Below are 27,715 nucleotides of genomic sequence, written 5' to 3'. Positions count from 1 at the left end.
TATCAAATCTCACAGTTGAATAAAAAAATGTTTATGAAACAATTATGGGTGCTGTTGAAGGTATCAAATCTGGTATATTCTTTGTGTATGGATATAGAGGTACTGGGAAAATTTTTGTCTAGAAAACTCTATCAGCAGCATTGAGATCAAAAGTTAAAATTATGTTGACTGTAGCATCGAGTGGTATAGCATCTATCCTTCTACCAGGAGGTAGGACAGCACATTCAAGGTTTGATATACCTCTTGCTCCAAATGAAGATTCAACTTGCAACATTAAACAAGGTAGTCCACTTGCTGAGTTGATTGTCAAAACCGAACTTATCATTTGGGATGAAGCACCTATGATGAATAGATATTGTTTTGAAGTGTTGGACAGGACTATGAGGGATATTTTAAGATTTAGCAATCCACTAAGTTTGGAGCAATCTTTTGGAGGTAAAACTGTTGTGTTTGGAGGAGATTTCAAACAAATTTGCCTGTTATCCCAAAATGAAGTAGGCAAGACATTGTTCTCGCAACTTTATCATATTTGTGGAAATATTGTAAAGTTTTGAAGTTGACAAAGAACATGAGACTTCAAAGTATTGACTCGGACATTGAAGGCTTTTTCAGAATGGATATCAAGTAGCGGAGATGGAACAATTGGCGGTCCGAATGATGGTCATGCAATGATTGATATACCTGATGATCTTTTGATAAAGGATACAGAAGATTCAGCTGCATCTATTGTAAATAGCACATATCCTTCTTTCTCAGAGAATATTAATGACCCATCATATTTTCAAGAAAGAGTCATACTTGCTCTGACTCTTGACATTGTTGAATCCATAAATAACTATGTGAATTCCCTTAATCGAACTAAGGAAAATACATGTTTAAGTTCTTATGCAACTTGTAGATCTGATTCGAACATTGATCTTATAGGAGATCTTCATACACCTGAATTTTTAAATGCTATAAAATGCTCCGGGATGCCTAATCATCAGTTGAAATTGAAGGTCGATGTCCCCGTTATGCTATTAAGAAATGTCGATAATTCTTTGGGGTTGTGCAATGGGACTAGATTGGTCATTACAAGGCTTGGCAATCATGTTCTCAAAGGAAAAGTTATTTCAGGAAGCAATGCCCGGGTTTAAAGTTTTTATTCCAAAAATGACTTTAACTTCATCGGACCCAAGGTTGCCTTTTAAGTTTAAAAGAAGACAATATCCTTTGGTTGTATCACATGCTATGACTATTAATAAGAGCCAAGGTCAACCTCTTTCGCATGTCGAACTTTTTATTAAAAAACCAGTTTTCAGTCATGGATAGTTATATGTTGTAGTCTCCAAAATTACAAATAGAAAAAGATTGAAGATATTCATTTATGATAAAAATGGAAAACCTATCAATTCAACCACTAATGTGGTCTTTGAAGAAGTTTTTGAAAATTTAAATTAATTATGTTAAATTGAAAATTTTGGTTTAATATTATTTTTATAATACTTTATATATGATTTGATTATAATTCATTTTTACATTTATTATCAAAATAATATATAGCAATTGTATATGCCGTGCATCGTACGGGTATGTATCTAGTTGAAATTCATAGAACCTAATTAACCAAGCAAATCCACCACTTGCCCCTTAACCCAACCCCCAAAAAAAAAAATCGATTCCAGGACAATGCTCAAAAGGGAAAAAAATAAAAAGAATAACAAAGATTGACCTTACGAGAAAAAAAAAAAAAAAAAAAAAAAAAAAAAAAAAAAAAAGAGAGAAAAGAAGGAACATACTAAAGACAAAAATTCAAAAAATCAAAAATCAAAAGAGATTTTTAGCTATGGTTTTTTAAAAAATCATCATCAAAAGGAAAAGAGTCAACACTAGAATCTATAAGCCTTCATTTAGAACATTCCAAGGACAACTAAAGAAACAGGAAAAGGAACTTTATTTTATGAAAGTAAAATCCACTTATAGGAAATTCTTATTTGTATATTATTCTAAAATTATATTTCTATGTTTGGTCTAACCACACTTCTATATTTGGAGTCTAGAATCCAATAAAGTTAAAAAATTTAAAAAAATTAAAAGTCCTCGTACGTGTTTCATGAAGATGAATATATATATATATATATATATATTTTTAACAAGACAATGTTAAATATTTTCCTTAACCTTATAATATTATTTTTGACTTTTTCCACCCAATGCATGTTTACCTTGCATTGGCCATATATGTTTACCCTATATAAACACACGATGTTACAGCAAGAAAAATTTCGCTCCATTTGTTTAATTTATTAGCGCGCACAGTGATTACTGCATCCACCAGCTTACATCATTCAAGCATCTTTTATGTGTAGCAAAATTTATAAAATGAAGGGGGGGAAAAAAAAATGAGGTCTCTAATGCGTTACAAACAGATGAACTAATTTGAAGCAAACAAGCGCCCACAACTTTCAGGACCGTCATTCTCGCAAAAGATGAAAATGTTCTCTGAAAATCCCGCAATCATTAGGGACACAAGCTAAGCATCATCTTCATCTGCATGTTATTGAAATTATTAAACTCTCACTGCTTGAGAGAACATTTTATTCAAATGTATCAAATAAACAAATAATTTCATACATATATATGAATCAAACATGTAACACATTAAATATAAATAGCATTTATATGAACAAACATACATCTCTAATTAATATAGACAAGTATTCTTACCAACGTAAAGTGCGATAGAGTAAATACAACATTGTGTAAAGAGTCTTAATAAAGGGTAGAGTCAAATTATTAGACAATATACATATTTGACACAGCAAAAAGAAAAATCTTTCCCATTAACAATTTTAATAATTGGCAAAGATGAGATGCTAGAAAGAATACTTAACAATAACGAATAAATACATAATAAATAGCAAAACAAGGAAAAAGATTCAAGTTAGAGCAAATATGCTTGAGTTCTGGGTTCAAGATAACCGAAAAATAGCGTCCAAATCTTAAAGACCACCTACTCTGGCAATCCACTCATCTTAAAACCATTAGTGTTGCATCTGTTATGTTTTTCAACTTGCACAATACCACATGCTAAAATCCAACCTCTAAACAGGAAAAACACCTTAGTGTTATCCCCCATAGTTTCATACAAGCAAAACTGGCATGGTCTGATTCCCGAAGCATAGAAAGCATCACGTCCATAAAGTCTTGTTCTTCGTTAACCAGTTGAGTTCCACCTTCTCTCTTTCTTTTATGCTCTTGCAGCCATTTATTAAGTGCATCATCTAATACTCTCGCAGTTTTCTTCATGGCTTTCTCATATCCTCCCAAATCTAAAAACCCAAGAAAAGGAATGAGATCTCTTGGAACGAACATGCCCAACAAATGAAAGAATTCCCGGAGTGCGTTCTGCAACACCCGCTGCGATTCTCTCTCATCTGCAGCAATACCAATAGAAGAAGAGTATCGCTTCCCAGCCACCATTCTAAGAACGACGTTCAGAGTCAAGTCCCCGGTAATTTCTGCTACCACTGTCTACCACTCAATTTTTTCTTTCTTTTCATTTTTTAATGCAATTTTCTTTTTTACGTGTCATGTGGTAGCTAAGCTAATTAAATATAAGATAATAGATTAATATATAGACTGGACACCAAACTTGTTTATCAAACGATATATTAGTTTAACTTCTATTTGTCCTTCAATAATTTTAGTAGCTAACATATATAATTTGATATTCAAAATTTAATAAATTAATTTCAAGTTTGTTGTATTGTATTACTCACTTTAATAAGGAATTGTAATATTTTTTTATTTTTAAAGAAAAATTGTTGGTTGACCCTTTTTTTTTTTCTTTTTTTCCCCTTCTTCTCTCTCATTGCAGTTTGACGTGTACGGCAACTTGTTTGGGCTTTTTGCAGCACATCCAGTGACACCTCTAGTTTCAATCCACCACCTGGAAGTGGTGAAACCCATATTCCCAAATATGGGTCCCATTGAAGCAATTGAAAGGCTAAGACGCCCAATGAGCTTGGACTCTGCTGGGCTTATGCAACAATCTATTTGTTATGACAGAAGGCGGCGCTGGACCGTGTCGGTTTCTTGGGGCTTCTCTGTGCAAATAATCCGGGGCTTTATCAAGGCCCGAGATATGGAAATTCCGGGTCGGACCATGCTCAATTGGTATCGGACCTATGACGAAAATGGGTACCCGTTCAATACCCGCCCATTTTTCGAGCATAAGTGTCAGAAACCTTTTGTATATTACTTGTCCAATGCGGTGTTTTATTCAAAAACCAACAAAACCATTACTGAGTATATTTCGGATCGGGCACGAAGCCCAAAGTGCGAATGGAAAATGGCTAATCCATTTCGGATTCAGAAAGTAGTGGTTCATAAAAGACCCGACCCAAATCTTTGGGACAAGGTAAATTTCAAAGCCCTCATGTTTTGTTTTTGTTCTTATTTTTATATTGGCGTTTTGGCTTTTTGCTATTTGGTTTTTGGCCCCATATCTTAAAGCAATTAGTTTTACCGTATGCCAATATGATTTTTACTGCATACGAGGGACAAATAATATAACAGATACCAATTCATAAGAAGAAAATAAAAAACCAATTTAACGTAAAGTAATAGTTTATGCGTTGTTTGGTAGCACATTGAATATTGATTTTCGATTTTTTCTATTTAATTATGTATAATTTATTTACTTTAAATATTTATTAATATTAATCAGGAGTAGTCGGAGTTTGTTTGATATCAATTAACTATAAATTTAAAAATATAAAAAAAGCTACCAACTCAACTTAAACACAATCTAAAATGGTTTTCACTTGGATTTTTTATTTTTTTATTTTTCTTTCCCTTTAAGTTTATAGTTTTTTTTTTTTTTTTTTGGTTAAAAGTTTATAGTTATTAGAGACGCATTGTAAAATTCAAATTACCTCTGATTAATATTAATAGCAAACATTCGATATAAGTAAATTATGCATAATAGATAAAAAAATCAAAAATTAAAAACCAAAAATGGAAGTGTTATCAATCAGACACGTTAGTTACTTGTTGTTTTGATTTTTTTGTTACTTATAAAAATGTTGTCGTTAGAGAAGAGAGTTATAAATGTTGTCTAAATTGTTGTTAATAGTTGTTTTTTGAAAAATGTTTTCTATGATTTAATAAATGCTATTTATTGTTTGTTGAAAAATGAAACAGTCTCCAAGAAGAAACTGTTGCAGAATTTTATCAACAAAGAAGAATAGCACCTTGATGATTGATGTAGGAGTATGCAAAGAAGGTGAAGTTGTAGAATTTTAGAAATGGATGTATTATATAGACTTTTTCCATAGAAATTTTGCTATATAGAAAATTTTGCAATACTTTTCATGTCCACAAATTGGATGCTAAATATTTGAGATTTTAGTTAGTTTTCTTTATTAGAAAAAAAAAAAGGAAGATAAAAAAATTGAATGTATTTCAGTTCAAAATCCTTTATCAAGTTAATACCATGTTTCCTTTAATATTGCAAGGTGACATTACTTTTGGATAAGTATTAAATTATCCTTTAATTAAAGGATAAAAAATTTACGTCAACTATTTTTTTCTAAGTTATTTTGACCTGAATGAATTCCAAAGAAAGTAAAGGATTCTTTTCATTGCATATATATAGTTCAAAATATTAAACACTAGCTAATAGCAATCAATTTCGTGATAAATATTAGCACTTCTTTCTATTATGCTACCTTTTTCTGTAGATATCTTACTAAATACACACACGCGAAAAAAAAAAAAAAATTATAGAGATATCTTACTAAGTTTTTGAATTTATGCTTATCTTACTTCAACCAAAACATCGCCAAATTTTTTTAATATCTGTGAATTACATTTTACACATAAACTCTAATTTCATTTTTAATTTTTTTTTATAATTTTATAATAATTCCCTTTCCATTTTAGTATTTCAAATTTATGATCTTCCAGTCATAAATATGAATAACTTATCAATTGAATCAACCTTACTTAACAACTCTAATATCATTTTAACAAAAATTCTATTGTATCTAATTATTATTTTCTTCCCCTAAGCAAACTTATTTTTCCTACTAAACTTTCAAGAAACCATCAATTTAAGAAGAAAGAAAAGAAAAATATTTAAACTTGATATTAGGGGTGGGCATGGATTGGGTTGGTTCGGTTTTGGACCGAAATACAACCCAATCCATACATATCGGTTTTTCTAGTTTACAAACCAAACCAAACCATTGAAATATTAAATCTAAACCAAACCAAACCATTTATGATCGGTTTGGTTTGGATTGGTTGATCGGTTTGAAATTTACTAATTTATAAAGATATAATACAAATAAAAATTTTTTCAAATATAAAATATAAATAATAAATTATAATTATCCAAACATAAAATACAATTAGAATAATATAACATAGTCTACAATGGAAAATAAAGAAGAAAATGTAGCAAATGATACATATCATACACTTATTAAATAGCAAACATTAATGTCATCATCTCACTCCTATAAAATCAAATTAAAATTGTTAGAACAAATAATGTAAAATAATACATTCGTCAAAATTCATTCACTCAAATATCAATGCATAAATCTTTTTTTTTTTTAATTTTAAAACTTTGGTAAATCATAAGTCAATCAATGTTGACAGATTCACTAATTTTAGTTAATTTTGTAAGCTCTACAAAGATCAAAATAATAAAATTAGCAATAAATTATATTTAAACATTTATATATATATATATATATATAACAATTAGATACAATATATGTAGATATATATATATATATATATATATGATGGGGATGTAAAAAAATATATATATATATATATATATTATGGTGATGGTGATAGACTGGTGATGGGCGGCAACAAAGGTAAATGTTTAGTTTAGGGTTATAACTTACAATTTAATTTGGAATTTGGGATTTAGTATATGGGGATGTAAAAGAAAAAAAAAAAATATATATATATATATATATATATTTATATATTAAAAATCAATATATAAAAATAGAAAAAAAATTTTAAAAACTAATATATAAAAATGAAAAAAATATTCTAAAATTAATATATAAAAATGAAAAAAATAAAAAATATATAATTTTTTAGTTATATAATATATTATTTGGATTGGATTGGATTTATATTTCCAATCCATAACCAATCTAATCCATACAATTTATAATATTTTGAACCCAATTCAATCCAATTGATGTAAAAATCCAATCCAAACCGTTAAAAATGGATTGGATTGGGTGGATTGAACGGGTTGAATTGGATTTTGCCCACCCTACTTGATATATTTTAATGGAATATTAACGTATAAAATGAAAGTAAACGTGTGTTTTAGTAAAGTAGTACAATGATGGAATTTTCTACTATAAAGATATGCACCGGAAAAAAAAAGAAAGAAGAAGCTATATTTATTAAATTACTTGTCAAATGAAGTGGTGATTCATTTAAGGGTTTATTTATCTATATATTTTGTTTAAATTGAAACTTCAAATTTGATCAACCTGTTTGATCTGGTCAATTAAATTTGGCCATTTTAAACTCACCAAAAAAACTTAAATACCTCAGCTAGAAAATTCTTCAAAATATAAATTTCCTGGTAAAGCTTGTACATACAACCTAATGCTTTGGTAATCAATATATAAAAATTTGAAATACATATAAATAAAAAAATGGAACCTTAATCCACTTGGTTACTTTTAAACTTGATATATTTTAATGGAATATTAACATATAAAATGAAAGTAAACGTGTGTTTAGTAAAGTAGTACGATGATGGAATTTTCTACTATAAAGATATGCATTGGAAAAAAAAAATGCTATATTTATTAAATTATTTGTCAAATGATGTGGTGATTAATTTACGGATTTATTTATCTATATATTTTGTTTAAATTGAAACTCCAAATCTAATCAACCTGTTTGATTTGGTCAATTAAATTTGGCCATTTTAAACTCACCAAAAAAACTTAAATACCTCAGCGAGAAAATTCCTCAAAATATAAATTTCCTGGTAAAGCTTGTACATATAACCTAATGCTTTGGTAATCAACATATAAAAATTTGAAATACATATAAATAAAAAATTGGAACCTTATTCCACTTGGTTACTTTGTGCCTCATATTTTGGTTAACCATGTGAAGATCCTTTGGACTTTTGCACGCTCCAAAGAGAATAGTAAGCTCCATGTGAACCTTTGGCAGTCAAAGATGAATGGGTTCCTTTTTACACAACCTTTCCCTTCTCTAAAACCACAATCGCATCATAATTTTGTATGCCCCTCAATCTATGAGCCACAATTACACTAGTCCTCCCTACCATAACATTTTCCAGCGCATTTTGGACCATTTTCCTGACCGACTATCAAGAGCACTGGTTGCCTTATCTAATAGCAATATTGTTGGATTTCTCAATATAGCTCTAGCTATTGCAATTGCTTGCTTTTGGCCCCCAAATAATTGTGCTCCTTTATCCCCACACCAAGTTTCATAACCCTCTTTAAGGCCTGAGATCAAATCATGAGCACTTGCTATCTTAGCAACCTAAATGATTTCCATTTCATTGATTTATTTAGGTTCTCCATATACAATGTTTTCTCTAATTTTGCCTGCAAATAATGTTGGCTCTTTTTTAACAAGTGTGATATGTTTTCTTAATGATCTTAGATGGTAGGATCTTATATCTTGAGCATCGATTTTCACCGAATCTTTTTGTGGGTCATAGAATCTCTCAGTCAGTCCTATGATTGTTGATTTCCTAGATCCACTTTGTAGTACTAAGGTTGTAGATTTTCCAGCTTCAATGTTGATTGAGAAGCCATGGAAGATCATAAGGTCTGGCCTGGTTGGGTATGCAAAATGCACATCATGGAGTTCTATATGTCCTTTCATATTTTCAGTTAATTGCCTTGTTGGTTTTCAGGCTCAATTTTTGAGTCTCTGTCTAATATAGCAAAGATGGAACTAACAGCGTCAAAGCCTTTGGCAAGATCAAGTCATACTTCCAGCATTTGCTATGACTTTTCCTATACTTATGAGGATCGTTACTGTCTGAAATAATTGTCTACCTATTAGGGAGCCATTAGAGATAAGCTTACCACCATACCAATAGTACATACACCAATTGCAAGTATTAATGCTATGAGAAAAGGCAACCCCAAAACCCTTAAACTACGACTGTTAAATGATCTCTCTGCATGGACCATCCTTTTTCAATATTCTATTTTGAAAAGAAAAAGAAATAATGGTTGTTAGATATATGTATAAACATTGTGTGGACTTGGCATAATCAATTACTCACTTACAGAGCTTCTTTGTGCCATTAATGGGACTGACTTATTTATTAAATCATGTAGTATGCCTTCGATACACATTCTTTTTAATACTCCAGTTTGCCTATTGGATTGGAAGACTAACTTCCTTTAAAGGTCCATTTGACTTACCCATATTTTACTATTATTATATTTATTATTAAATTATTATTTTGGTATATGTTAAAATTAATGGGTAAGTCATATAGCTTGCACGTGACTTTAGTCATTAAAAATACTGAGGTTTTATTGTTAATGTAAGTGAGAAAAAACACACCGTATTTATGTTGGGGTTTAGAGAGATCACTTTAGGTTAGTCAAAGACGGGTTTGAGAACAGTTTGTCCATTATAGGCACTACTATTACGTTACTTCTATTTTGTGGAATTATAGATATGATTTTATCAATGACTGTGTTTGGATGTTAGTATTTTCTTTACATATTCATTGTTAATATTAAATGGAATTTATATGTTTGTTTTACTATCTGTGTGTTTATTTAATTTCAACAATTGGTATCAGAGTCTCATGCATAATAAATTCCAATTTGTTGTTATTATATTGATTGTGTAATATGAAACTGGCCATTGATCAATGATGTGTATATTGATCTGTATATGTTGTTTATTTTTATTTTTTCTCTTCTCTGAATCATGAGAATTTATACCTGACCTGTTCTATGAAATTAAATAAATAAATATATATATACAGAAGTGCTATGAAAAGGACCTGTCCGCACCACATGGAAAGGACTTGAACGTCCGTTTCCATCACCCATTTAATGAAACGGAGTGTTTGCACCCATTTTGGGAAAAAAAAAAAACAAAATAAAACAAAACACGTCCATTTATGTGTTTTACTAAAACGGTGCGTTGGCACCCATTCTCGAGGGGCAAAAAAAAAAAAAAAAAAACCAGCTCTAGGTTCTTTCTTTCTCTATTGCCCTCTTTGCTGCCCAGTCATCCATTTTTGGGGAAAAAAAAAAAAGAAAAAAAACAGCTCTAGGTTCCTTCTTTCTCTACTACCCTTTTTGCTGCCCAGCTCACCCATTTTAGAAAAAATGAGAAAAAAAACCAGCTCCAGGTTCCTTCTTTCTCTGCTGCCCAGCTCACCCATTTTCCCACAAAAAAAAAAAGACAAAAACAAAACACATCCATTTCTGTGTTTTAATGAAATGGTGCGTTGGCACCCATTTTCGAGAAAAAGAAAAAAATGAAAACCAGCTCCAAGTTCCTTCTTTTTCTGCTGCCTAGCCCCAGCTCCAGCATGTTCCTCTCTTCCTTTCTTTCCTAAATCCCTTAACCAACTCTAGCAGTTCATCCACTTTCAGGTTCCTTCTTTGCCGCCCAGCAGCTCTAGCACTTTCAGGTTCCTTCTCTTCCTCTCTCACTCTCACTTTATATTTTTCGATCTGCTTAGATATTTTTTTTTTGGATCTGTAATATGCTTAGCTATTTTCTGTGTAAATTCTGCTTGGATTTTTAATATGCTTACAAAATATGAACGTAGGAAAGTAATTTTGTGGTTTTTAAGAGGATAGAGGGGGTAAGGCTCTTTATGGAAAAAAAAAAAAAAAAAGAAGTATATATATATATATAATATAAATTAAGAATATTTGACAAGTAAAATTGTTTGTCTGTTTGCTTACATAATCAATATAAGAAAAACTACATGCTTCTTTTCTTCCCCCCCTCCCTTTCTTTTTTTTTTTTTTTTTGTTTCACCTAAAATTATGAAAAAAAAAAATCAATCATTTGGAGTAGAAGAACGCCTATAGACCTCTTAAACCGTTTCTTCCATACACATCAAATAATGTGGATTATCCAAAATTATTATTTTTTTGGTGCTCAAAATATCAAATAGGTGGAGTTGATGAAAAAATTTTATGCACGAATGTTAAGTAGCTGGTACTTTATGGATTTGGAAACATGACTCATGTTCATTAACTGGCATTGGTTTGTGATTTTCATTTGCACAGCCTCAATGTCAACATCCAGTACAAATAAAAGTGCTTGACAATAAAAGTGTCTTTGTGGTGGTTATATGAAAATACATATATCTCATTCAGAAAGAAATCCAAATAGAAAATATTGGAAATGCTATAATAATGAGGTAAAGATACAGAATTATATATTATTTTGTGTTACGAAATTAATGGATCAATGATTTATTAACTATATGAATGTTATGCAGAATGGTAAATATTGTGGAAAGTTTGTATGGGATGATGAAATACATCGTATTTGTGGAAACATGAACAATATGGAGACAGAAATGTTGGTTAATGAAATGGCTAGTCTAAATAATATTGTAAGAGAATTGAATTCCAATATGAAAGGTCTACTTAAAATTACTATAGAAGAGCAGCAGCATTATAGGAAAAGCGACTATGATTGGGGATTATTAGGTATCATTGTTATAACTACAATATTAATTTGTTATTTTTATAAGAATATGTAGATTTATTAGAAATGATATGTAATGACTTGCACTTATGTTTGACAATGATTAGACTCTGTATGACAATTATTAGAGGAAGATGAAGTAAATGATGTCATCTTATGTTAATTGATATAGAAGATAGATTTCCATTTCAACAACACGTTAAGCATAGCAGACATAACCAATCCATTCCTTTCTTCATTCCCCATAAAAATAAAATAAAATAAAAAGAAATCCATTTTATATTTTATATTTATTTTATTTATTAAGTGGATCCCATTTGCAATCTACTAAGAGAAAGATAAAATAAGTCAACATATATGAACGAGGAGCAAGAAGCTTTCATGAGTCTATAAATGCCACCATGATCAAAAGTTCAAGAACATGATGCCATGCGTGCCATCTAATTCTCCAAGTTATTTGGCTGATAAACTACACTAATTTTTGAGTATATATAAAGTACAAGTCGACTGAAGATAGAAAGAAGATAGAAACATAATGGCATTCCACACTTTACCTTACAATCTAAAGCCTCTATATTATGGATAAACTTATCAATTGGTCACACAGCCTTCAACACGATATGGCACCTATGATCTTTTAGCATCATGTAAATTTGATCCTACAACAAATCCATTAAAATCCATCATTTTTTAAAGTCTTTTAAAATCAATGACTTTTTGAATACCACCAGATTTTAAAAGAATTCTATAAAGTCCTAATTGAATACATCTAGATTTTAATGGACTTTTATAAAATCCATCAAAATCTGAATCGAATATCATTAGACTTGTATGGACTCCTTTAAAATATAAATCGAATACCTTAAAACTTTAAAAGACTTTTAAAATCCTTCAAATTCTAAATTGAATACATCCCCTTAAGCCAACTCCTGTGACTGTGTATACAAAAACCCTAATAAAATAATAAAATAAAAAAATAAAAATAATCATTTTTTGAATTCGAGAAGATAAAGATAAAGAACAAAGCCAGTATTGAAATTCATAGAACCTAATTAACCAAGCAAATCCACCACGCCCCCCCCCCCCCCCCCCCCTCCCCCCCAAAAAAAAAAAAACAAAAAAAAAGTCTTTCTACTTACGTTCAATTTCAGGACAATGCTCAAAAGGGAAAAAATAAACGGAATAACAAAGAATGATCTTAAAAAAAAAAAAAAAAGAGAGAATTTAAAACTGAGAGAAAAGAAGGAACATACTAAAGGCAAAAATTCAAAAAAAAAATAAAAAAAAAAGTTTTAGCTATGATTTTTTAAAAAATCATCATCAAAAAAGAAAAAAAATCAACTTTTTTTCATAAAAGCGTAGACTATTATAAAATTTTTTTAGCAACGTTTTATTAAAAAGCATCGCTAAAAATTTATACATAATAGTCGATATTAGTGTCGTTTTTTCTTCTTTTTGATGATGATATTTTAGAAAATCATCATAGAAAACTTATTTTTTATTTTTTGTTATTTATTTATTTATTTTTATTTTTAGATTGCATTAAAAATGACAATCAAAAATCTAATTTCAAATTATCAATTTATTGACACATTGGTATTATATTTAATTTTTGTCATTTTCAATTTTGAAGTCATTTTTTATTGAATAATACTCAATGAGTTTATTATTATTTTTATACAATTTTAAATTTTTGTTATACTTTAAATGAGTTTATTATTATCATTATACTTTAGTTTCCCAAATTAATAATTTTACTTAAAAAACATAAAATAACAAATTAGATTAGATAAATATTGTCCAGTGGACATTCAAAAGTTGACAAATATATAAAACATAATTAAGTTATATTAGATTAAGAGGCAAAGGTATTAATTTCTGTGTGCAGACTAAAAACATGTCCCGAAAATATCTTCATTCTTTTCTTTTCTTTTTTTTTTAAAGACTTACTTAAAACATATCCGTGCGATTTTAATTGGAAAAGATTGGAATATCTTGGTATATATGGACAAGGGAAACGTACCCATGCGTTTAAAATTGGAAAATATTTTAGAAAATGCTTGGTGTATATGGACAATGGAAACGTGCAAGGAAGAGTTTCCAAGTAGAGGAAAAAATAATTACTTTTTTGAAATTTTGCTAAAATAATATTATGTATCCAAATTTTGTCCAAATATATAATAGTTAATTGATTGGCTTTTTTTATTGTTTATTTTTTTCTTATTAAGATGTGAATCAAAATCAATTAAGTTTCCATATTTTGTCTTACATAAAAAAAAAAAATTGCATAAAATCATAATCACAATCCCAAAACTTAACTAATTTTGGGAGGCCTAATATATATTTTCCTTCCTTTTCATATTATATATATTTTTTTTTATTCTCTAACCTACCATTTTTAAAATTTTCACCATGGACAAGGGAAACAATATAATATTATATAAAAGTTAGACATTTCCTTTCAAATGTCTTCATTCTTTTTTTTTTTCTTTTTTTTGTTTTAAGACGTACTTAAAACATACCCGTGCGATTTTAATTGGGAAAGATTAGAAGATCTTGGTTTATATGGACAAGGGTACATTGGAAAAGATTGGAAGATCTTGGTTTATATGGACAAGGGAAACATACCCGTGCGTTTAAAAATGGAAAATATTTTAGAAAATGCTTGATGTATATGGACAAGGGAAACACCCAAGGAAGAGATTCCAAGTAGAGAAAAAAATAATTACTTTTTTAAAATTTTGTTAAAACAATATTATGTATCAATTCTCTGTTTTTTTTTTTTTTTTTAAACGTTGTGTGTGTGTGTGTGTTTTAACTATAAATTCCTTATTAGATAATTATTATATATGTTATATTATTTTTTCTATATATATATATATAAATTTATTTTTTTTTCTTAGAATGAGATAATATATGTGAAAAGGAGTTTTTTTTTTTTACTTTTTTTAATTAATTTGTTTAGGAATATATTTTGTTTTTGATTTGATTATAAAATAAAATAAAAATATATATGTATATATAGTATTTTTTCTATAAAACATTTTATTTATTTCATAATTATAAATGAAGACGCATTTTTTAAAACAAATATTGTAAAGCAAATTTAATATCTTTGAATACATAAATATATAAATAAAAAAATATAATATGTGATAAACTATTGGTTTTATATTAGGCCATATAAATCTTACTACAATGGCCATATAATATTTATGGCCAACATAATATTATATAAAAGTTAGAATCCGACCATATAGTTAGGCAATATATATATATATATATATATATATATATATATATATGTGGCCTAATATATATTGTAGTAAGTTTTTTTTTTTTTTTTAGGCCATAAAGTAATTACATTTGTGAAATAATAAGATTATGTTTTAAAAGATAAAATTCCATAAAAGATAAAATTGCTTTGTGAAATAATATATTAGAGAATCACAACTTTTTTTATTATTTTTTAAAATACATTTTAATTTGGCCTACAAATGTTTACCTAAATAGAGAAATGAAAAAGAAAAAAAAAAAACTGATTCTATATAATTATATACTAAATTTAGTCCTCTAGATCTATGTTTTTTGTTTTTTGTTTTTTTGTTTTTTTCCATTGGAACATATTGATGATCTCTTGTAACCGATACCAATTTTGGGGAAAATATTGATGATCTCTTTATTTATATCCTTTGGCATTATTATATAAAGCCTTCAAGTGATTTAAAATTCCAACAATTGGTTCCCACCGTATCGTTGACATAACCATGAACATAAACGATGTAATTTCATTAATTGAAACAATTTGAACACAGTTATAGGAGAAGTCTTTTTTTTTTTTTCCCAAAAAAAAAGTTATATATTAAACCCGTTAAATTTTGAATTTCACTACTTCATTATAATACAACCTTTTCTTTTTTCTTTTAATAACTAATAAAATTATTTTTAAATTCAATTCAATTCAGCCCTATATATAACACCACAAATAATTGAGTTTCGATTTCAAATCTTTTGCATTCTTTCTTGTTGACTTTTAATAACATAGTTTTATAATTGATTTTTTAATTATAATAAAAATCTATAAAAATTTAAAAGAAAAATCAGATGAATCTAGACAATGCGGAATCTAAGGCATGCACAACAATTGAAGGATGATGAAATTGTGAAATCCTTATTTGGTACGGTTTTGATGGGCCACAAATTTTAAATGTGACATATAAGGTAATGCTATCAGAACACACCCAAGGCTAGTATTGAAAAAATGGTAACATAATAAATTAGCCTTGAAATCAGTAAAATGGTCAAAGAATTAAAAGATATACATAGCAAACACAGGTTATAGTAGGCAATTTTCATCCATCGATTACATATATTATGCTACATCATGGGCTCTAAACCAATTTCTCCTTTTTATTCCATTTCCTCGCCAAAAGTTTCCCTTTACATTTTATTAACCCAAGGCTAGTATTGAAAAAATGGTAACATAATGAATTAGCCTTGAAATCAGTAAAATGGTCAAAGAATTAAAAGATATAAATAGCAAACACAGGTTATAGTAGGCAATTTGCATCCATAGATTGCATATATTATGCTACATCACCACCGGCTTAAAACCAATTTCTCCTTTTTATTCCATTTCCTCGCCAAAAGTTTCCCTTTACATTTTATTACCAAATAAATGCCTAATTATAAATAAACACTCTTTTATAGTCTCACTCTTGCTTTCTGTCGCTGAAAAGCTGAAAAAACACATAAATCTTTCATTAGTTTCACCACTTTGTTTTTTGGTTTGTGTTTCTCTGTAGTCTTGCCCCTAGCAGCTGTACAAGGAGGCTATATCGCAAAATTGCAAACGGGCAATTGGATACGTCTCTCCCATTTCACAAGGTCTAAAATTGCTTTCCTTTCTCTTTCTTTGCCTGTTTTTCAATGCATTTTTTTTGGCTGACATATTAAATATAAAAATACAAAAACAAACATGTAAATTTTTTGTTAGCATTGATTAGGAAAAAAAAAAAATGGCTTCCTCTCAGGTTGAAATGGCTTCGTGTGCACCATTTGGTTGTGTTTTGAGGGATCACAAACGGCGAGATCGATGCAGAGCAGAGAGTAATGCCAGAGCCACGCAAACAGCATTGCAAAAGAACTTGAAGAACTTGGTCAGAAACCACCTCCAGACTTGCGTTTCAATCTCTCCTGAAACCTCACAGAACCAACAACAAATCAACGATCCAGATTCTTCATGGATTGGCAACAATGAAGAGGAAAGACAAACAAACGACGTCGACACCTTGGGGTTGGCAAATTCGGCAACTTCATCACCAGGGCCATCAACTTCTAGGAGAGAAGATAACAATGTTCTGGTTAGATCAGATAGTCTCGGTGAAATCTCAAGCCTTAGGGCTTCTTCTCTTGTACAAATATGGGAGAGAAGGCTAAGCAAGTCTCATAGTATGAACTCCAATGCAAGCAGGTGTGATTCTGGCACTAGTTGTAATGAGATTGCATCCTCTGCAGCTTCATCTGTTGATGAAAGATTCGATGTTTGCCCCGCGACTGAGGATTCTTTTTCGGCTTGGAATGGCGAAAGGAATGCCCAAAGCGATCAACCATGTTGTTCTTCGTCTCAGGAACAAAGTCTGGATTCAGGAGAAAGTGAAAGGGTAGGAGTTGCAGATATTATTAGGAGATTCACAGCTGCTAATCAGGTACAGAGTTCATTATCTTCTTTGAGTGATGATAACTCTAGCACCAATGCATCACCGTCTGGCGAGCACGAACGTTCCTCTACTCCGGATCAATTAGAGCACAGAGGCTTTTCTCCTGTTAGATATTCACCTCGGATCAGAGGGAGACAGGCTTTTAATGATTTGCCTATGCAAACAGAGCGTGACAGGCATGGAGAGCTTGAAAAATTGGTCGATCGCAGACTGGTTTCGAGATTCCCACAAAAAGATCAAATTCAGGTAATGCAGTCTCGTTTGTACCAACACTTTTAAGGGAGCAACAACAACTCAAGTGGCAATGATTGTCCTGACTTTCATATCCAATAACATTCCATTTATTGATTGCTATTGAATTTAGTACTATTTCTAAGAACATAGCATGCTCTGTTTTTGCTTATTTGTGTGCAGTCTTTATTGCGGCATAGATTGCTACAGAGCAACATTGCAATTCACGAGCAAGAAGGCCCAGAATCAAGATCATCTCAATTCAATAAACAACCACAAAGTTCTACCATCATGCATTTGAGGTAAATCCTTTTTTCACTAAAATCTTGTATTTTGAGAATGTGCATTTCATTAAAGGTTTGAATGCATTATTCGTAACAAACATGTGTGTGTATTTGTATCATATGCATTATTTTTATACCATTACTAACATAAATTATCCCACCATCAAGAAGGCCTCAAAGGGAGATAGCAAACGACACCATAGATTCGGACAATTCTTCCATCCCCATTACACCTAATGAAGGTGCACACACTCATGAAGCTAATTGCACTGAGCAGCAAAGTCCAGTGCTTGAACAAAATTCATTGTCGTATGCAAGTGAAGATCTTCAAGAAAATTTGAATCCAAGTTCTGATGTTACATGGCAAGGAACAATTTCAGAGACCGGAAACCTTGAGTCGCAAAAAGCAACAGATTCAACCACGTTGTCTGATGGTTGGTATACAAATGATGCAGCAGAAGAAGTCTGCAATTCAGAGAATGAGATGTGTCGGTTACGCGAAAGGTAAAACTTCTTCCACCCTTTTCCCATTCCCTTATTTTAAACTTCAAGATAGGTCTAAGTATAGTGAATTCAAAAATAGGTAGCATGGGTGGATTCACATATGAACACTGATCAGCTAATCTACAATTTCATGACTCATAATTAGAAAAATATTTATAGAATATGTGTTTTTATACATTCCATCACTGAGATGAGTTTGTGATCTACGTATGCATCCATTGCAGAAGAAAAGTATCAAATATTCTTTGCAGTGCCTTTAGAGACAGAATGGACAGATTAATGGTGACTCACTTAGAAAGACAAGTACATCAAGAAAATGAAGAAGAAGATGAGGAACAAAACAATGAACAATTGATGACTTTCCTGCAAAGGCGCGTGCATCTAGCAGAAACTCAACAACACCATCAACAAGAATTGAAGGAGGAGGAACAAGAACAACAGAAACAACAACATCTACAAGAGGAAGAGGAGGAGGAGAATGATGAGGAAGAGGAGGAGGAAAAAGAAGAAGAAATCGTAAATAGTGGTCAATATCAAGAGGGCAGTGATTATATTAACCAATCCACTTCTTCACTGCAAATCCCACCATCATCTCTACTTGGTTCATGGGGATGCCAGGACAATGAAGTGGGTGATGAGTCTGATCTGGCTACATCCACATCTCCAACTCCATCTCCACACCAACATTTACCTTCTCAAACTTACTATCATGGTACGACGCAATGCTCTCCGGCCAGAATTACTTCTTCAATTGTAAGTACTTTTTAATTTTTCTTTTTAAATCTGTTTCAGTTGCTTTCTGTCTATGATTCTCAATTTTATGTTGAAACTAACGAAATTCTATTGGATTTTTGTTAACTGGATATAGGAACTGGAAGCGATATACGATTTGAGAAGGCATATGGAGCAACTGTCGCATGAAATGTCTGAGCTGAGAAAATCAATGAAGGTTTGCATGGACATGCAGATGACCATGCAACAATCCATTAAACAGGAAGTTAATTCAGGTTTGTACATTTAGTTCTATTAATTTCTTCTAATTATGAAATAGGCTCATTGTTAATCATTCTTCTTCCACGCATTTATACTCCAATAATTCAACAATTAAAAACTGTGTTCTTTTTGGTACATAATTATTATATAAAAAGTATATATGGAAACTGAATATTGCAGCTCAAGGAGAAGGAACATCACGTGAAGGGGCACCAAAGAAAGGCAATTGTTGTATATGCTGCGAGGTGAAAGTTGACTCACTTTTGTATAGGTACTTGCTTAATTTTGAAGTTTACAAACTTTTTTCCTTGATTAAACATTCAAAATATATTCGGATATATATATATATATATAGTTGTATGTATGTATAAAATTTTGTTGTATTGTTTCAGATGTGGGCATATGTGCACTTGTCTAAAGTGTGCACATGAGTTACAACGGAGCAGTGGAAAATGCCCAATTTGTGGAGCTCCAATAGTGGATGTTGTGCGGGCCTATATGGATACAAATTATCCCTCCATCGAATCCAGGGAGCGATTCGATAATGGTTTCGATCAGCAGGGTGCAACAGCTCACAGTGATAATCAGACTGATTCAAGAAGCCCTCAAAGGGAGATAGCAAATGACACCATAGATTCGGACAATTCTTCCATCCCCATTACACCTAATGAAGGTGCACACATTCATGAAGCTAATTGCACTGAGCAGCAAAGTCCAGTGCTTGAACAAAATTCCTTGTCGTATGCAAGTGAAGATGTTCAAGAAAATTTGAATCCAAGTTCTGATATTATACGGCAAGGAACAATTTCAGAGACCGGAAACGTTGAGTCGCAAAAAGCAACAGATTCAACCACGTTGTCTGATGGCTGGGATACAAATGATGCAGTAGAAGAAGTCGAAGACAATTACCAGCAATATTCAGAAACCAACTATGATTGGATTAGTGATATCTCACGTCCAAGGAGCCACTGGGAAGATCGTAGGAAAGCCTGGTACCAAAAGATGCATAACTGCAATTCAGAGAATGAGATATGTCGGTTACTCGAAAGGTAAAACTTCCTCCACCCTTTTCCCATTCCCTTATTTTAAACTCGAATATAGATCTAAGTATAGTGAATTCAAAAATAGGTAGCATGGGTGGATTCACATACGAACACTGATCATCTAATCTACAATTTCATGACTCATAATTAGAAAAATAATTATAGAATATGTGTTTTTATACATTCCATCAATGTGATGAGTTTGTGATCTATGTACGCATCCATTGCAGAAGAACAGTATCAAATTTTCATTGCAGTGCCTTTAGAGAAAGAATAGAGAGATTAATGGTGACTCACTTAGAAAGACAAGTACGTCAAGAAAACGAAGAAGAAGATGAGGAACAAAACCATGAACAATTGATGACTTTCCTGCAAAGGCGCATGCATCTAGCAGAAACTCAACAACAACATCAACAAGAATTGGAGAAGGAGGAGGAACAAGAACAACAGCAACAACAACATCTACAAGAGGAAGAGGAGGAGGAGAATGATGAGGAAGAGGAGGAGGAAAAAGAAGAAGAAATCGTAAATAGTGGTCAATATCAAGAGGGCAGTGATTATATTAACCAATCCACTTCTTCACTGCAAATCCCGCCATCATCTCTACTTGGTTCATGGGTATACCAGGACAATGAAGTGGGTGATGAGTCTGATCTGGCTACATCCACATCTCCAACTCCATCTCCACACCAACATTTACCTTCTCAATCTTACTATCATGGTACTACGCAATGCTCTCCGGCCAGAATTACTTCTTCAATTGTAAGTACTTTTTAATTTTTCTCTTTAAATCTGCTTCAATTGCTTTCTGTCTATGATTCTCAAGTTTATGTTGAAATTAACAAAATTCTATTGGATTTTTGTTAACTGGATATAGGAACTGGAAGCGATATACGATTTGAGAAGGCATATGGAGCAACTGTCTCATGAAATGTCTGAGCTGAGAAAATCAATAAAGGTTTGCATGGACATGCAGATGACCATGCAACAATCCATTAAACAGGAAGTTAATTCAGGTTTGTACATTTAGTTCTATTAATTTCTTCTAATTATGAAATAGGCTCATTGTTAAGCATTCTTCTTCCATTCATTTATACTCCAATAATTCAACAATTAAAAACTGTGTTCTTTTTGGTACGTAATTATTATATAAAAAGTACATATGGAAATTGAATATTGCAGTTCAAGCAGAAGGAACATCACGTGAAGTGGCACCAAAGAAAGGCAATTGTTCTATATGCTACGAGGTGTTCACTTTTGTATAGGTACTTGCTTAATTTTGAAGTTTACAAACTTTTTTCCTTGATTAAACATTCAAAATATATTTGGATATATATATATATATATGTATGTATGTATAAAATTTTGTTGTATTGTTTCAGATGTGGGCATATGTGCACTTGTCTAAAGTGTGCACATGAGTTGCAATGGAGCAGTGGAAAATGCCCAATTTGTGGAGCTCCAATAGTGGATGTTGGGCGGGCCTATAAGGATACATAGAAGACAAATTTTGAACGAGTTCTTGCACTAGAGGACCGTCTGCTTTCTATTAAGAAAATATTAGAGTGAAGCGCATACATATTCAAGGAAAAAAAAGAAGTTTAATTTGTTTGTTAACATCATATATATAAGTCTACTTTGCTATATACATGACTTCTTTTTGGGCATGTCTAATCGGTATTACAACCATCAGAAATGGTTTCTCTTTTCCGCACACATATGTTGTTGTAATGTGTTTTTTGAAGAGAAACCCACATTAGCAAGCCCGGTTATTCTCTATTTATATAGTTTGAGAAAAGACAAATCTCATGGTTGTTATCTTACACATGTTTTGTCTTGCTTCAAAAATTATTGAATGAATGTCATGGTTTAAATAACAATATATATAATGTTACATCTCATCACACTATGGATAGGGGTTTCCCTCCCCCCGCCCCTCTCTTTTGTACTTAAATGTTTGATAATTTGGGAAAATCTTTCATATGTGTTTGTTTTTTAATTTTTCTATGCAAATCTACTTTCATTTTCTCTTTAAACCTAATTTAGAATGCAACTTTCATTTGCCTTCAAATACAGGTGTATTATTGTTGTATGGTGGTAATAATTATAAAATTATTTTCCACAGAAAGGAAAAAAAATAAAAAGGATAAATAAAATAAGAAGGATGGAAAGTGAGAATTAAGGAGAAATACATTTTGATTTCTTATGTTGTTTGGTATGTTAGAAAGAAAGAAAAGTATCATCCCGGTTGTTTTGTATTTGAGGTAAAATTAATATATCAGGAATGAGTAGATTTATTTTTAGAACTAATTCTATAATTCTCCATTTAATTGACCAAAAAACAAAGGAAATTGAAGCAAATTTTCTTAGCATTTCTCTCTCCTCACTCTGACTCAAACAAGCTTTTACTTGAAATGTTTTGGTTTTAGAAGCAACACTAATTAAAGTGCATTAAAATGTATCTACCCTTTCAGATGTATATTTTGCAAATACCTACCTAATACACAGACACATTAACTCCGTGACACTAATTTTTTTCTCTCTCTAATTTTTTTTTTTTTCATGCCAATAAGACTTGAGGTACTAAATAGAAGCTAGCTTATAAATATTTGGTTGCTAAAATGCGAATGACCAATTTTGTATTGTAAAATTGGCAGGTGCACATGGCAATACCAGGCTGCCCTTGTCAAAAGAGACAAGGAGTGTGATGAAAACATAAAAGCTCTTGTCATGTCTCCATCGTGAGAAGGGATATCTCACCATCTAATCCATATTAAACAAAAAACTCATTCCCTTTCAAACCTGCTACATCAAATTAAAAGCCAATGCTGACTTCTATATGTAAGATTGTACATTTGGAAAACCACCTTTTCTAATCTTATGTTTGACACATATGAGTTGGATATAATTTCATATATCCTAGAAATTTCTCTATCAAATTAATTAATAAAGTTGGGTTTTTTATAACCGTGAATATTATGTTTTTATTGATGATGAACTTGCAATGCATATGGTATTAATTATGCAAGCAAGGTCAGCATCAAGGGCCACCTTTGAGCTGCTTTCAAGGCTACATAGACACTAGTGTTGGGCGACAAGGCATTTCTTTTCAATGTATTTAAGACTGCTTCCTAACAGCTCATCATTAGAGATTGCATTTCTTATTCATTTCTTTTCTTCTTCTTCTTCTTCTTCTTTTTATGATGTTTCATTTATTATTATTATGATTATTTTTCCAATTTGATTCTGGATAAAGCGGATTATCCCTCTGCTCTTTTGCTGCTATTTCACTTTCTTAACTGCATAGCAAATCACTTTGAAGGTCAATGATCCCGAGACGTTTTACTGGTGTAACACTTTGGAAAATTAAATGTTAAAAACTAATGAAATTCTTTAGAATTTGATTGGAAATTGGAAATTTGAGAATATAAAAAAATATATATAAATATATATATATATATATATTAAAAAAAAAAAAAAAAGGCTTCAACATCATCACTCTTGTTGTACAAACTCAAAGACAATATGACAGTATGCAATGTAATAAATAAAAACCAAGCTACTTTTGGATGGCCAAAGCGAGTCTCCTAGGTCCCCAAATATGTTAGAGGAAAGTATATATGCCCACATACATAAATATAAATATATATATGTATATATATGTGTGTGTGTGTGTGTGTGTGTGTGTGTGTATTTATTATACGTGAGTGTGCAATCATAGATGGGTCCCCTTTTGCAAGAAAGATAGCACTTTTGGTTCCCGTGAGTCCGTGACTACAAATAACTCCAAAATTATTTAAATCATAGAATTACATAAGACAACTAAAGCTTTTGGTTTTTTTACGTACAATAATGCATTTTGTGTGGATTTTTACTTGACCCTCTATATTAACCGAGTGAGTATCACCAACTAAAACAACACCATCTCTTTCCTCTTATTTAGAAACAACCGTCTCAAAGTGTGTGTTCCATTCCATATACCAGACTCAGAGATGGAAAAAAGAAATTGGTTTGGAGCTTTTTCCGTTGGTTTATATTTCTTTGTTTTGCTTTTTAAGATGTTAAAATTGTAGCTATATATCATTTATTCTATCAAACCAATCAATCAAAAATCCTTGGCTTGGATGAGAAATCTTATTGTTTTGTCAGATGTCAGAGATAATTTCCGATTTTGTAGTTGCATTGCAGGAAGATAATAACTAAAAATGAAACTATATTTGACCATTATCTTGTCATTAACAAGAAAACAAACACAATAATCCAAGAAAAATGTCTAAAAAGGTTATTCGTGTCAAGTTTGTCTTTGCAATGCTTCTTATCATGGATGCACATATTAAAACAGAACATGTAGAATATTGCTTGTCTTGTCCTCTTAGTGATAATCAAATCATAAGCAACATCACTTACATATATATATATATATATATATGGAGAACTATTATATATAGTGGGAAGTATTTCTCAGTTTATACTAGATAACATGGTAATGTTTCAAGCAAGTATTAGTGACGACTCAATTAATGAATATAAAATTAAGAATCTAGTTGGGGATATGGTATGCATTTGTCATAGAATCATGTTTTCTATTAAAAATTGGAAGATAGTTGAGATTAAAATCTGTATAAATGTGTATTTATGTATATTTATATATAGACAAGCTCACGCACATAGACTATTGACAGAGGAAGTAGCCTTGCAAGTCTCGTAGTCTCAGTCTACCTAAAAGTTCATTACTTGTCTGTAGATTTTGCATCTCAATTATTCAAAAGCTGACCAATTCATACGATCTGAATTAAAGATTAGTACACACATGTGGACTACTTTGTAATTGTAGAAATTGTTGTGTTAATTACATAATAGAGGTTCTGCAACATTTCCCTAAAAGAAATTACAGATTGGATGTATTAATGAGGCATAAGTTTGGGTTATTATGAGGATTAAATATTAATAACAAGCATAAATAATTCATAGATAGGAAACATGATCTATAATGCATGTCAAAGAGACTTGGAGGAAAAGTTGAAATAATTAACAAACTGAGCTGTCTTTTTACTTCTATAAATTTTACAATTAAGTCAGGGGAAAGTACTACACATATAGCAAAATATGTTTTTTTGGTAAATATATAAAACAACATATTTCTAAGTATTTGATCCACAAATATATTATCCAAGATATGATCTAACCTCTCTAATTGCATAATCCAGCTATAAAAGATGTGAAAGTTTTTACTATTTTCCACAGTAAATTGCAGAATCAAGCCCATGTAGGGATTTAATCAACAGACTACAAAAAAATTTTGAGAAAGTTTGAAATAATTGTGAGAACTGCATGAAGGTATGGCTTTCATTTTATTTTATTTTTTTTTTTTTTTTAATGATGATATCAGAAGTACATTTGAAATTTTAGGAAGGGATGGATTGATCATGTTTTCATTAGAGATGGTCCAAAGAACTGAATTTCATCATTGACACCAATTTTTTACTGTTTTAAGGAAATTAAGTTTCTTTTTTCTATACCTATTCCTAGGAAAAACAGAATTCAATTTCATTTATTGTTGGTTGTTTCTAAGAACTAGAATCAACCATTCATATACTTAGCCCTCAAAATTTACCATTTTAAAGAATTTCCTGTATAAATAGTTTTTATTATCACTTCCTCCATAAGTGTAACTTACATCACTATACATATATATAATATTATCATCTCTATTTGTTGACATTCATGCCTCTGTACAAAGCAGCCTTCATAACTTATTCATCTTGTATCACATTCCTATTCATTTGACAATTTCTTCCAAATGCCATATCTATATGTATAAATATAGTATCTAATGAAGCAAATAAACGATACATGATGGAAGTGTGTAAGGGCTTCATCCTACAACTTCAACTGCAGATGACATATATGTTTGGAACCCACCTATCAATGATTCTACGAGATCCTACATATAGAATGTATAAAAACTTTTTGTGGGTTTGTTATCCCTAACCACATTATTAAAAAGACATGTGCTTTCTTTAAATTGCGTGCCAATCCCAACATTAAGTTGGACACAGCAGATGGGTGGCCAATAAACTGGTCATGGCTATAAAAACCAATCTAAATTATGTAGGACCCTCTTCATTGTATGATTAAATTTTTCGGTCCAGATTTTAGTTTCTCAACTGATGCTAGCATTACTGTTACCGTTACCATTAGAGTTTTGCCTTGTGTCTACTGCTGATTTCTGTCAGGCATCTCTGGCAAGTCACATTATTCACTTTTCTTGCTGCATAATCTGCTTGCTTTGGTTTAATTGGGTCATGTTTTGAGCTGTATCTTGAGCTATATACTACAACAAGTTGCAACAAGTTAGACCCAATAGAATTTGTTGCAGAAAAAATTTGTTCTAAGAATCTGGTGTAGCCTCGGAATCTGGATCATATATATACATATAATTTCTCCTACAAGAGCTTTCCTTGTCAATGGGGTAAGTGGACACAAACAAATTTAACGTAGTGGTGATTCTGGTGGGATTGAAGTCAACAAGTAATTCATTCATGCAGGCTATTGAGGCAATATTAAGAGAGGTTGTCTTTTACAGGCTGATATTTATCCATAAAGCTTGAAAGTTCTGGTCTTGATCAACTGTAGAGAACAAATTGGTAAGCACATGCATGATTAACCAGTCTTTAACTTCAACCGATATAATAAAAGAAAAGAAGGTCCACTTTTGCACAACTGGGATTCGGATCAAACAGTGACTACACATACAAGTAGGCTTATTGATAATACTGCAATTTGGATACAGGGTGTCTCTAAACATAAGTTAAAATACATATAAAAGTCTTCAGAATGACCTTTCTTAAGCTCCCCTTTATTTCAACAACTACAAACCCAAAAAAAAGGAAAAAATAAAAAAGTTAATATCAAACCCAAGAAAATCACAAATCACTTATGGTACTTGATAACAATCAAAACCCTTGAAAGATTGTTTAGCCAGCTCAAAAGGGAAACATTGATTGGTCACGTTACATGGTCCCACTCCAGCTTGGGATTGAGGACTCATGGATATTGAGAGGTAAAGGGCACAAAAACTGTGGGGAAAGAAAAGAAGGGTCCCTCTGAAGGGCTGGCATGTTGGCACCACCACTACCGTTTCCCACACACACCTTTTTACTCCACCCAAAAAAAAATAAATAAATAAATAAATAATAATCAATTTTAT

General features: G+C 31.1%; 3 protein-coding genes and 1 pseudogene across 3 annotated transcripts; 3 read left to right on the top strand and 1 right to left on the bottom strand.

Moving 5' to 3' along the window:
- Positions 1 to 341: 341 nt before the first annotated feature.
- LOC132803249 (uncharacterized) lies at positions 342 to 1,311 on the top strand (annotated as a pseudogene).
- Positions 1,312 to 3,069: 1,758 nt separating this feature from the next.
- LOC107403637 (cytochrome P450 CYP82D47) lies at positions 3,070 to 3,462 on the bottom strand. Its single transcript, XM_048464478.1, has one exon. It carries the CDS (start codon positions 3,460 to 3,462, stop codon positions 3,070 to 3,072), a length of 393 nt encoding a protein of 130 aa, XP_048320435.1.
- A 13,286-nt stretch (positions 3,463 to 16,748) lies between these two features.
- On the top strand, positions 16,749 to 18,473 carry LOC125419158 (uncharacterized). Its single transcript, XM_060812334.1, has 3 exons — positions 16,749 to 17,696; positions 17,865 to 17,983; positions 18,137 to 18,473. The coding sequence occupies exons 1-3, from the start codon at positions 16,749 to 16,751 to the stop codon at positions 18,471 to 18,473; spliced, it is 1,404 nt and encodes a 467-aa protein (XP_060668317.1).
- A 263-nt stretch (positions 18,474 to 18,736) lies between these two features.
- Positions 18,737 to 21,535, top strand: LOC112489775 (uncharacterized). The gene is made up of 7 exons (XM_060812328.1): positions 18,737 to 18,772; positions 19,088 to 19,222; positions 19,338 to 19,418; positions 19,643 to 19,707; positions 19,855 to 20,511; positions 20,736 to 21,267; positions 21,383 to 21,535. The coding sequence occupies exons 1-7, from the start codon at positions 18,737 to 18,739 to the stop codon at positions 21,533 to 21,535; spliced, it is 1,659 nt and encodes a 552-aa protein (XP_060668311.1).
- Positions 21,536 to 27,715: the final 6,180 nt, after the last annotated feature.

This window comes from Ziziphus jujuba, chromosome 1, assembly GCF_031755915.1.
Source record: "Ziziphus jujuba cultivar Dongzao chromosome 1, ASM3175591v1".
NCBI lineage: Eukaryota > Viridiplantae > Streptophyta > Magnoliopsida > Rosales > Rhamnaceae > Ziziphus > Ziziphus jujuba.
The sequence above is the reverse complement of the archived record's forward strand: the minus strand, read 5'-3'. Positions and strand labels throughout refer to the sequence as shown.